An 11,991-nucleotide genomic window follows, 5' to 3' on the forward strand; every position below is an offset into this window, starting at 1 on the left:
GATTTCCTGGTATTAGACCTTTAAGTTACAAAGAAGCTAAAGGTAAACCAAGTAGATCAAAATTACAAGCCTTATAAGCCGATTTTAGGATAATTAAAATACCATGAGCCTCACTTACATCCATCATTGAGTAATTGGTTCCTGACAAATTATGGCTACCATAGAAATATCACTGCACTACTATATAGGAACTGGATTGTGTCTTCTCACTTAAAATTGAATAGACTTACCTTGCTATAGTAGTTCTCTTCCATCAGAAAGCCATTATCTTTGCAAAGTTATGTGCTACTCTTGTGTTGTTGCAGTTATTTGTTTAAATTCTTCTGTTGTATTGATTCTAAGTCAGGAGAGTAGGAAGGGGGGCTAGGCAATCAGGGTTAAGTGACTTGCCCAGGGCTTGGAAGTGTCTGAGATCAAATTTGAACTCAGGCCTGGCACTGTATCAACTGTGCCACCTAACTGCCCCTGCTCTTGTGTTTGTTGTTGTTGTTGTTGTTGTTGTTTTAAGATAAAACAGAGTGGGCCTAAGATTTTACTCCTGAGTCTGACCTGCTCAAGCTAACTGAAAATTGACTCATTTGAAACTGCCTACACTAAAGCCAGGACATCTGGGTGAATAAAGCTCTGGATAGAAACTCATCTTCCTGAGTTCAAGTCCAGCCTCAAACACTTACAAGCTGTATGACCCTAGGCAAGTCACTTAACCTTGTTTGTCTCAGTTCCTCATCTGTAAAATGAGCTGTAGAAGGAAATGGCAAACGACTCCAATATCTTTGCCAAGAATAAGCCCAATTGGGGTCATGAAGAGTCTGACAAAACTATTGAAATGACTTAACAACAAATACTTAGGACCATAGTTTAATATGGTTCTTTTATGATCCCATTTCTAAATCATGCTAAATATAGTTAAGCCTTAACAGCCTATTGCAGACCAAGGGAATCAACATATTAGGTTTCACTCTCAGAGTTTCCTAAAACTACAACTAACGGATAGTTTGCTGATTGTTAGCCCTTCCTCCCTTCCCAGAATTTCATTGCTTCTTTATTTCACTATAGGTTTTTGTGTTAACTAATCCTAGAGAAATTTAAGTATGTCAGAAGCAAGGCTGATGGCACAACCCTACTTTTATGAAAATCGAGAAGTGGGAACATCCATTTACCTCAGTGGACTAGACGAGGGGAGTTTGGAGCTGGCTTTACTATTGTGTGTTGAATTCTAAAATAGATTGGATGTGTTTCTTTGTGTTTCTCCCCATTAGGCTTTTCGGATGTGGATCACACCTACGCTCAAAGAACTCAGCTCTTTGATACCTTAGTAAATTTCTTTCCAGACAGCATGACCCCTCCCAAAGGAAACCTGGTCGACCTCATCACACTGTGACTGAAGAATCTTTTGACGCATCTCTGAAGATATAAGAAGGCTCCATTCAGTATTTGGGATTTTGACTGTGTTGACTGACAGGTTGCAGTGATAGAGGACTACATCAGATCTTTGAAGGGATCTCACTGTTTTAAGTTTTGACCTTCTTCCTTTATACCCTCTGCTCACTACACTTTCCTCACCTCCTTCCTAAATTAGGCTAATAAAGTGGAATTGGTATTCTTTCCATTTAAATTTTTTTCCTGACTTTGACTTTTAAGAGTTATTGAATGTAAAAAATAATAATAAAAATTCAGGTAGTTGTCCGTTTTTATCTTGGGAAGGGAATGGTTAGGTCACAGGATAGGCATCACCTCAATACTTTTTTTCTGCCACAGAGAGACTGGGGTTTTTGGTGTCTGTATTGTTTTTAACCCCCGTCCTCCTTTGCTCCTCCATCCTGTTCCTCCTAACTACTTGTAAGCAACTGTGTCACCTGCTTTACCTCCTGACATTGTTCATGACCATTATGTAATTCTACCGGACACTTGGTATATGTTAAGGTAATGTATGCATCCGGGTTGACTTATGTCTTATAAATTACATTGGACAATCTGAGAAAGAACAGAGGGCTCAGATTCATCTCAACTAGAAAGTGAAACTGACCTAGGTATCTAGCTGAATTTGTTATATTAAGATAAAAGTGTATTTTACAGTCGATGCTGTTGCAGATATCTGACTTCTACTCATGTAAAGCCTTAAACTGAGAAAGTGGAGGTCAGTATTTAAGCCTGTCGTTAACCACTAGCCAGCAGGAGGGAGGGAGCCTGCTCATTGTGTCCAGGAGCCTCTATAGGACAGCTTTAGAATAGGCCTCACTCTGTTTCCCACAGAGTGCGCAGGGTAGATCTTTTACCTGTCCCTGGGTGCTCTGCTTCTCCACTGCTTTTAATCTGGGCTGTTAGAGCCATATAGTCATAAATCCTTGTGCCTGTTACTATGTGCTTAGTTGATGGAGAGTAGTTTAAAAAGGTAAAAAAGGCTCTTGCTCTTCTTCTGTCATTGTCCAGTAGAGTGCAATTAACAGTCATTTCTTTTAAGTACTCAGACCCATCTTTTAAATAGGAGAAAAGAAATGGTGCAGAAATAACCTCATTTAATAAATCTAAACAGAGGTGTAACAAGTAGGCTTTTTTACTGTTAATTTTTTTTTCATGCAGTTTTTCACATGTGGTGCTGTTGAGTCAGTGGAGTGTAATGTCAGAAGCCTACACTTGGCCTTATGCTCATCCTTGGATAGTTAGTATGTATGCAGCATATGACTGACTATGCGTGATTAAAGCAATCTCAACATAAAAGAGATATCGCTCTTCAGTGTAAGAAGTAACCTACAGAAATTGAGTAGGTCCCCAGGTAGCAAGATTGGACCTCAGTAAAGGAAAGAAGAAATGGACCTGTGCTTTCCAAAGGTCTCATATAGGAATAAGACTTCGAGGTCCCTCTTTGCTCTTTCCTTAACATATGATTTTACTTCTCTTGAAAACTAGTAGTAGTACATTTTCTGTCACTGCTAGGATTTTTTTTAACTTTTGATCACCCCAAAGCAATCAGAGATTTAGTAATTAATCAATTAGATATACATCTTAGTTTGTGGGAAGATTACTTTAGATTTTAGTAACTTAATGGTAACATGGATTGTCTGCCAAGTAATTGTATCGTTTACCATCAAATTGCATCTACAAAACCAACTGGCTTTCCAGTTGAGTAAATTCATTTTATTTAAACACTTGTTAAAATTCTTTATATTGAGTGCCATTCAGAAAACAAAACAAAACAAAAAAAAAAAAAACTTGGGCATTGGCACCAACTGGTTAATTTCATTACATCCCATTTTATCTTGCTTCAGGTAGAGAAAAGGACCTAAACTTGATGGCTACTTTATCTCTACTGTGTGTACTTAATCTGTAGAGTCTGTAATAGGGACTGATTTGTTTCACTTGATGCAATGTTAAATTATGGCACTTTAGATGCATAACCAAATGAAATTCTGTTGCCCTCCATTGCTTGTATTCACAATGCTGTGGTCCTTTTATCATATAAATCATTAACTCATTCTGGATCCTGTTGTTAAGGAACTGACTCCCCCTCCTTAAGTTATCTTTTATTCTTTTTACAACTTTTTCCTTAGCAGGTTTGGGGGAGGGGAGAGTGCATTTATATTAGGCTTGTTTTTTATTGGATTATATTTGCATTTTATTCATTTCCTTTTCTGATGTAATTTTTACAGGATATTCTTTAAATAAGGTGGTGGAATCAAAGTAAACTATAAAATATTAGACTTTCAGGGAAAGGAACCTTGCTTGGATATCATCAGAAGATGCTATTTTTGCTTTCTGTGCTTGGGGGTTTAATAATGCCTAGTATCTCAGGAAGATGTATAAGTCTTCATTATGTGTTCGTAGCCTAATTGAAAGCCTCTAGGTATACCTACTGAAGGGGTATATGTCTGTTTCCCCAAAAGAATGCTGTCATGTCATTCAAAAAGGGAAGCCAATTTGTTATGTCAACATACTGTTCAGAGTGCCTAGCTTATGTAAATTAACTTGAAAGATCTGATTCTTTACTTTCCTGCTTCCATGATTGAAGGACCTGCTTTTTTTAGCCCATTCAAAGGAAAGTTGGTGACACTTTTTGCTGTCCTCCCTAACAAATTTGGTGATCACATCATTACCCAAATTAATGTATATATTGTTCACCTCGGGCCCATTTCTTTTTGCAGCAAAAGAGGTTACTTTCATCCAGGAATGAGTCAGATCTGAAACTACTTCCAGCTCCTGTGCTTCACAAGAATGTGTTTTATTTACAGACACACATCCTGGTTGCACTAGCAGCTATAGTGGAGAGTCAGAGACCTCATGTGGCCAGCATGGTTAATTAAAAGTTGACCTTTTCTTTGGCTGAGCAAAGGAATTCAGGCTGATATACCTACCTCTTCTCATTAAAAATGACCATCAGTATTAATATAGATATCAAACTAGTCATTTTCTTAGGCTGACTTAGCTTCTAGGCATAAGAAAAATATGTCTTATTAGTAAAAATGGATAGGAACATTACTATAGTCTTGATTTTAGAGCACAGCTTGTGATTTATTTAAACAATTAAGAGTGCACTCTTGAATGGTTTTCATGGGCAGTAAATGTATTTGGGGGAGGGTGGGGCAAAAAACTATTTTGTAGACATCTTAATCATTCCATAAAATTTCTCTGTCAGCTTTAAAAGGGCCACCTCAGGATAACTTAGCAGGGGGGAGAAAAGCCTTTTCTAAGAATAGAAATTTGAAAACAAAAATACTTCAGAAATTTTTAGAGAAATTACATCCAGCACTTAATCTTTAGTGGGGGGCTCATAGAGAATGTGCTTCTGGTTTAAGATTGTTGTATTATTCTACCTTGTGATAGTAGTTACATAGTGAGTTTATCCTGTAATCAATCACTTGTCACCATTTGGGATTGATATGGTAATTGTAGGTCATTTAATTGTAAGTAATGTGAAGAATATTTACATAAAAGTTGGATTTTGTAAAATGAACTTAGTCAGTTGAACTTTTTTTTTTATTCCAACTGAGGAATGAACTCCTTTACCTAGACACCTGATTGGTTTTTAGATTCTTTTAGAGAAGAGCACAGAACTGTAGACCTCTAACTTGGAGAAATGGTATGGCTCTTGCCATAACCATACACCATTCTTGGCATTTGTTGTCAATTAAAACTTTTGCAGCTAACCATGCCTCCTATTCCCTTATTTCCTGAATTTCACCCCAGGATTCACATATTTGGTTCATTTGTGGCTATGTTTCAATGAACTCAACCTCAGATTCCTCTAGGTTTAAAGTTCTGGGAATTTTCACATTTCCTTCAGTCAAAAGCCTAGTTAGTGATTGGACACTGTAATTAGAGAGGGTCTATATAGCCTAGAGATGAAAACTTAGTTAAGAGCAGAGTTCCATAATCTGTGATATTTTGGCAGCCTTGTTTCCTTGAGCTTTGGAATAACGGTTTTCTTTATATTGGCAACCCTCAATTATCTGTCTTTTGCTTTCATTGTCATGATTTACCATGTTTCTTTTCCAAATACTCTTTTTAAAAAAGAGATACTATCAGTGGAAATAACACATGGTTTTTTAACAGCAACAAAAAAACCCTTCCTTTTGAAAGAAAAGTCTTTTTCTCTTAGATTTTGTTTCGTGGGATACTCAGGCCTGTACAGAAAAGCTGCCTTGGGGATGGGGGATTGTTCTTATAAGACAAACATGCTTCTTTGTGCTCTTTTTATGCGGACAAAAGGTGGGAGTTTTTAAGATTTAGGAATCACCTAATGGGGCTACGGGTGGGCTAGGACTAATCCTCAGGCAGGTAAACATTAGCTTTTAAGACCATCTTTTGCTTTAGATTTTGGTAATTTGCACGTTTTAGATCTGTCTGTTAAAACTCAAATCACAGTGGAGCATTATAGTTTCTTATATGTTCTTGTTCTTATGTTTTTAATGGTATTTCTCTTAAACTACCTCTGAGTGTTAGTGATATTTTGCCTATCTTTAAAATTAGCCATGAAAGGAAGTAGACTTGAGATGAGAATTTGTTTCTTTGTATTTCTGGTGTTAGATGTGAGCAACACCACTAATTGCTGTGGATTATTTTGTTTTTATATTCAGAGGTCCACCTTTTCTCTTTTTAAAAAAATACCTTTTCACCAAGAAAATAGAAGAGTTTTATAAATAAAATTTTGAGTGACCATAGCCCAAAGAGCTCTGATAAAGGTATACTTCTTCCAAAGGAGAAGTAAAAGTAAGTGTTAATTGTTTTAAAAGTAAAGTCCTGTGGGACTTGAATTGGAACCCAAAATTAAAGATGATGTAAAATTCATCCTCCATTTTGGAGTATGTAGTTATTTGTCAATAAGATCTCAATATTTTCACCAATATTGTCCAGCTTGACCTAGAAAAAAATATTAATGTTCAGTTTTTTAAATTTGCCAATTAGCTATGGTACATTTGACAAAAGGTTTTCATTGTTGAGTAAATAAGTAAACTTTAGAGGACAAAGGAATTTTATATGTGCTGATAACGTACTCAACACTTCCCTCTCTAAGTAGAATGTTTAAAATGGTAACAACATCTCATACTGAAGCTAAGGTCTTGTTAACTATTTCAGAGTTCCACTTCCAGTGTATGTTTGCATTTGTGCATCCTCCATTCTAGTTTGGAGAAAGGAGTATTCAATAAGTCAAGGGTTGTGAAGAAATTTGAAACACAATATAGAGTGTAAATGCAGAACAAGGAGTCAGAAAATTCCATATTTGAGCTCTAATGTAAGATTTTCTCTAGGGAGTAGAGTGCTGCTTTATCACATGACTTCATTTTCAGTGGTAATAAATAACACTTTCCCCTAAAAAATTAAGAGACTAAAAATATATGTCAAGTGGTAATTGAGATTAATGCTGACTTCCCAGCTCTTCCTCCAGAATAAGACTTTTTTCTTTGTCAAAAACTTATTTTTTGAGTAGTCACTAAAAAGATAATTAAGCAGCTTAAATTTGGACTGTTAAACATGCATACAAATTATTTAGCAGGATTTAAGAATTCAGACTTCTAATTGATGTTGCAGTGGTATGGAAAGAGGTGATTAAAAAACCTTTTTTTTGCCTTCTGAATGTCAAATGAATCCTATAATTTTGAGGGAATGGCATTTCATTACCAGCTTAATGGGGAAATTTCCTGCCTCATGCTGAAATAGCTCTTTTAGGTCTTGATGGAAAAGATAGGGTGATGTGGCGTCTTGGTCTGACCTTGGTGAAAGAGCATTTTCTAATGAGAACCTTTGCTGAGAGAAAACAGTAATCAGAGTTGTCTTGTGCAAATTTTGGTGTCCCAAAGAACTTCCTTGTCTTTGTTGGCCCTGTGTTGTAGTGAGCTGTGTACCATCTGGGTTGCTGGCATTCATGGCAGTTGGTCTGGATCTCAGTGCTGTCTGCCACATAAATACTAGCCTGACAATATCACCAGTCTTCAGTTCCATTTGATGCTTAATGAATGCGAATGTCACTAGTCTTCAGTTCCATTTGATGCTTAATGAATGCCAAATTAATTGGCAACAAAGTGTTCTGATATACTAAGCAGGTCTGTATTTGTGAGTAAGGTGGCTGCTCAGATAGCCAGTCCAAGGTGCCGCCCCACCCCCCAATTTCAAACAGCTCTTAAAAAAGTAATTATTGTGTTTAACTATTAGTATTTGATTAGCCTTCATTTTCTAATTGGATTAAAAGTGAAGGGGGGAGGGATGGAGAATTGTCATTTCATAACTACATAAAACCTAGATTAGATATACTTAGACTCGCTCTAGTGCCCATGTTTTAAATAAACTAAGCATACATAAGCTCAGTTTATTTTCTCATGAAATATGTGAATTCAAGCTTTGGCATCAGATCCTAAATGATTTTGGTTTTGTGATCACAACAGCATTTTCCTTTTAAGATGATTACTGAGATATTCCCTGAAACTAAAAAAAACCAGAAGTTAACCTTTTTTGTTGTTATGAACCACTTCTCAGGATGTTTTTAAATGCATAAAACACATAGGATTACAATGGAAGCTTGTTATGTTGAAATAGTTATCAAAGTATTTCTTTTTAAAAAAATCATGAGCTCCAGGTTCAGCATCCCCGTCCTAGTGTTTTGCCTATCTAAAGAATGGAGATGGAGACCTATCTATTCTGTGGTAACACAGACATTTGTGATGAATGATAATCTTATCTGAACTAATTATGGCCAGGTGCATAATCCCAAGTCAAAATCCCAAATTATTTTATTCAGTCATTATCTTAGCTGTATGTTGTGACTCCTAAAGAATTTTACAAGAAATTGCTCCTACATTTAAGGTGGGCGGGCTACCCAGAAGCCCTGAGCTTACTCTGTCTTTGTAAATTTGGTAACTTATTGATGCACACGTGGTACTTTGTGAAAGTCTTTAGTAATTCCAGGAGACAAGTTCAAAAGTTGTGATTGCTGACAGACTCCTGCTGCCACTTGGTGATGCTAGGACAATGAAATGACTAAGTCCACACCTGTCCCAAATCATATGAGAAAAGAGGCCATCTGATTTCAAAAGGCTAATTTTAATTTTGCTTAAATTGGGACAGGGGAAATAAGAAATAGAACTCACCTGCTTGCATTCCTCTGCATTTTTCCTCCGGACACTAATGCCACAGCAAGGTATATATTTCAGTTGACAACTCACAAATGAGTGCCTTGCCAATTGGAAAGCATGTCAGAGGACAACATGATGGATATGCTTATTTTTCTTGAATGAAATTTATCCTGCCCCAGAGATGTGTTTGTGTTGGTCCTGAAGCCAACTTATACTTTTAGGATGCATGAAGTAGTACCTTCTGAAAGGGATTATTTCAATGTTGGTGTATTTTCTCATGTGCATTATAGAAGTTTCAAAATAATGTCATTATTTTGATCCTCTTAATTTAGAAAACTACATGTAATGTTTGATCAGCTCTCTATATGGAATTGATTTTCCTGGATTTAGCCCTTATAATTAAATTCTTTCCTTGCCCTGTAGCCAGGGGGTCCACTCAAAAAACCATGTGTGATAAGGTAGGATTTCATTTTTTCAAAAAAAAAAAAAAATAAAAAAAAAGGAAAAATCCAGTGTATTCATTGGCAAGGACAGTGTTTCATCATCATGTAAAATTATCTGTTTACTATCAAGTTGGAGGCATGATAGAATAAAATAGTCAACTTTTACTTTTTCATAGCAAGAAGAATCTCTATTGCCTTCAGATAGAGGTAGAGCCCATAAGCTCCACCAAATAGAGGCCCATTTAGTATGGCATCCATATTCAGAACCATAACTTTTTTCTATACTCTACTTCCTAGTGCTTAAGTCATCTCTTCATGTTGTAATGAATCTTTCTGGCACATATACTTCTAACAATCAGGTCATACAACTTCTTAGCATTGAAAAGTCTTTAATAACACTTCTTTTTTGTCTCAAATTCCCTTTTGGCTTCTTAGCAATCCTAGAGATAGTGAAAAGTTTATGCTAACTTAGGCTAAAATGAAACTGATTTTGCAAAAGGGCCTCTATTTCTGCTCTTACTTTTAAGGAATTTGTGCCTGTTAAAGACAGCCTATTTGTGTTGAAACAATTCCCATTTCTCAGTAAAGATCTGAGGAAGTTTTTACTAGTAGAAAACTACTCTGTTGGATGTGAGCTATATTGCTCATTGTGGTAGATATTTCAGTTTAACAGGTTATTCTGCTAAGTATTTGGGCTTCAAAGTCAGATATACATTGGCATATATGTCTGTGTCGTGACCTTTTGTAGGATGGAACTTTAAAAAGAAATTAAGAAATCTGTTGGTGACCTGGATACCCTCCCCACACCCTTATTAGTATGAGACTATTTCACTGTATCAAAGAGAAAAGCCACTGTAATTGCTCTAATCCTGCTGCCCTGCTCACATGGGCTCAGGGCTGTGTTCAAGGGTGCCCCAACTATCAGTGAGAGGCATGAGGAACTGTAGAAAGCCAAAATATGAGGTGGACTTATACCTGAGAAATAGGTCATACTTCAGGACACCAAACTGCGCTAGACATCATTATCTTGCCTCACTGTTGGTCTGTGACACCTGTGCTGGGCTCTTTTCTCATAACACCTTTCTTCCTTCCTCCTCCTTATAGAACCCCCACCCCCTTCCAGTTTCCTGGATTTCCCATTTTTAGTAGAATGCTTTTCTTTTTTGGTTTTTCTTTTGAGCACAAGTAATTTTCTGATCCCTGGTTTGGTGAATATGTGAGCACTACCCTGTGAATAAATGAATGGGCGATCTGCTGAACAATTAATTGTAGAATTATGTTGTATGTAATGTACATATGGAGAAAGAATGTATTTTGTTCATTTTTTCTTAATAAAAAAGTTGTATATGGGAAATGTAGGATGTGTCATTTTTTGGCTCTTTAGAGTACCCTTTAAAACTAACCATTAAGAATTACTGAGATACTTTACTCCCCCACCACCCCCTTTTTTGTTTTAAATAAATTTTTTTTGCATAGAGTTGGATTTCTAACATGGATAATAAGGTAAGAGAGGCAGAGAATTTATGGCCTTTTTATTAAGTTATTTAGGGCTGTCTAGACTATAAGAAACAGAAATGAAGAAGGTTTTAGAAACTCAACTTTATATAACATTCTTATTGATGGTTGTAAGTTGAATTTTTGCAAATCAATTTAAGTCAGGGAGCTACCTGTTAAAGGATAAAGTTTTTTTGATAAGTGAAGTTAATTAGTAAAATGAAGTATTACCCCATTTCACAATATCAAAAACTTGTTTATCGAGTTTTCTTTAAGTAGACCTTTAGCTCTACTTAGCAGTAGGTATATAAAAGAGCATCTTGAACCAAGGTAGTGATATTTGTGTAAACTAACATGGAAGAGTGATGATGACTTGGCAAGTACTATAGTAATCTTGGAAATTCTGCCTGTGAATCCCCAAGGGAAGAAACAAAAAAAAAGACCCCTGAAATGTAGGATGGTCACAAAAGTCCTGAGGTAAAAAAAAAAAATTATTGCTACAATAATTACCTAGGTTTCTTTATAGGGTCCATATTTACTCCCAGGTTTAACTATGTGTCACATTCAGTCAATAAAGTATTTCCATAAAGTGGACTGAGGATTTTCTTTTTCTTATCCCTTATCTGATTTGTATTCTCCTGACTTTGTCACCTAGCTCTTCTAAAATGAGATGTTAGCTTGTTTGTGGCAGAAATTTTCTTCCAATTTTCAAATCCAATAACTCATTTCCTACTTCATGACTTTCATTTTTGGGATTTGCTTTGAGTATGACTTAATATTTCTCTGGGTCCTCAAAACAGAAAAGAGTGATGTAGTAGGCTGATAAGGCCAGGAATGTGGGAAATAAATGGTCCTCTTTCCCTTATTGTATTCTTACTGACTCCATTTAAGATGGCTTTCAGCAAAGTCTCAGTGATGACCATAAATTCTACATTAGCTGATGCTGCTAGATTTAAGGCTTCATACACAGGACGGAATCCCTTTTTTGGCCCCATCCCTCATCACAACAGGCAAAAAACATGGAAACTACCATATTTTTAAATGCACATCCTTCATGAAGACAATCCCTCCACAAAAAAATGGTGTGGCCTTACTAAAGAAGTTCGAAAAAGTTGATGAGTCTACACAATAACAGCTGACATATAAATGTCTTGGTGCTTTAAGGTTAACAATGTTTTTCATACATTTTTTATTTGATCCTCATAACAACCCTGAGAAAAAATGCTATATAATCTGACTCTGATGAAGAAAGTAAGACCAAGAGGTTAAATTCCTTGCACACAGTTACTGTCTTGAGATGGGATTTTTATCTAAGGCTTCCTGACTCCCAAGCTTAAATATGCTATGCCATGCATAGTCAACATTCTTTATCAAAAACCTTTCAGAACTGAATAAGAAAATATGGGTATCCAGAAAGTTAAGTAAATATTGGCACTTGAAGATTGTTCCTTTTAAGTCCTTGGAAGCTGATCATATTCTATTTACTGTTACTT

At 36.1% G+C, this 11,991-nt stretch overlaps 1 protein-coding gene across 3 annotated transcripts in view; it reads left to right on the forward strand.

Annotated features, from left to right (window-relative positions):
- The window catches only part of MKLN1 (muskelin 1), a 242,854-nt gene extending 232,496 nt beyond the window's left edge, over window positions 1-10,358 (forward strand). For all 3 annotated transcript variants that reach the window (XM_001367124.4, XM_016426164.2, XM_056800884.1), the window contains one exon: window positions 1,260-10,358. In XM_001367124.4, coding sequence (XP_001367161.1) covers window positions 1,260-1,381 — 122 coding nt within the window. In that variant the 3' untranslated portion in view covers window positions 1,382-10,358. The remainder of the gene's footprint in view (window positions 1-1,259) is intronic.
- Window positions 10,359-11,991: the final 1,633 nt, after the last annotated feature.

The sequence above is a fragment of the Monodelphis domestica genome, chromosome 5 (genome assembly GCF_027887165.1).
Source record: "Monodelphis domestica isolate mMonDom1 chromosome 5, mMonDom1.pri, whole genome shotgun sequence".
In the NCBI taxonomy this organism is placed as follows: Eukaryota; Metazoa; Chordata; class Mammalia; order Didelphimorphia; family Didelphidae; genus Monodelphis; species Monodelphis domestica.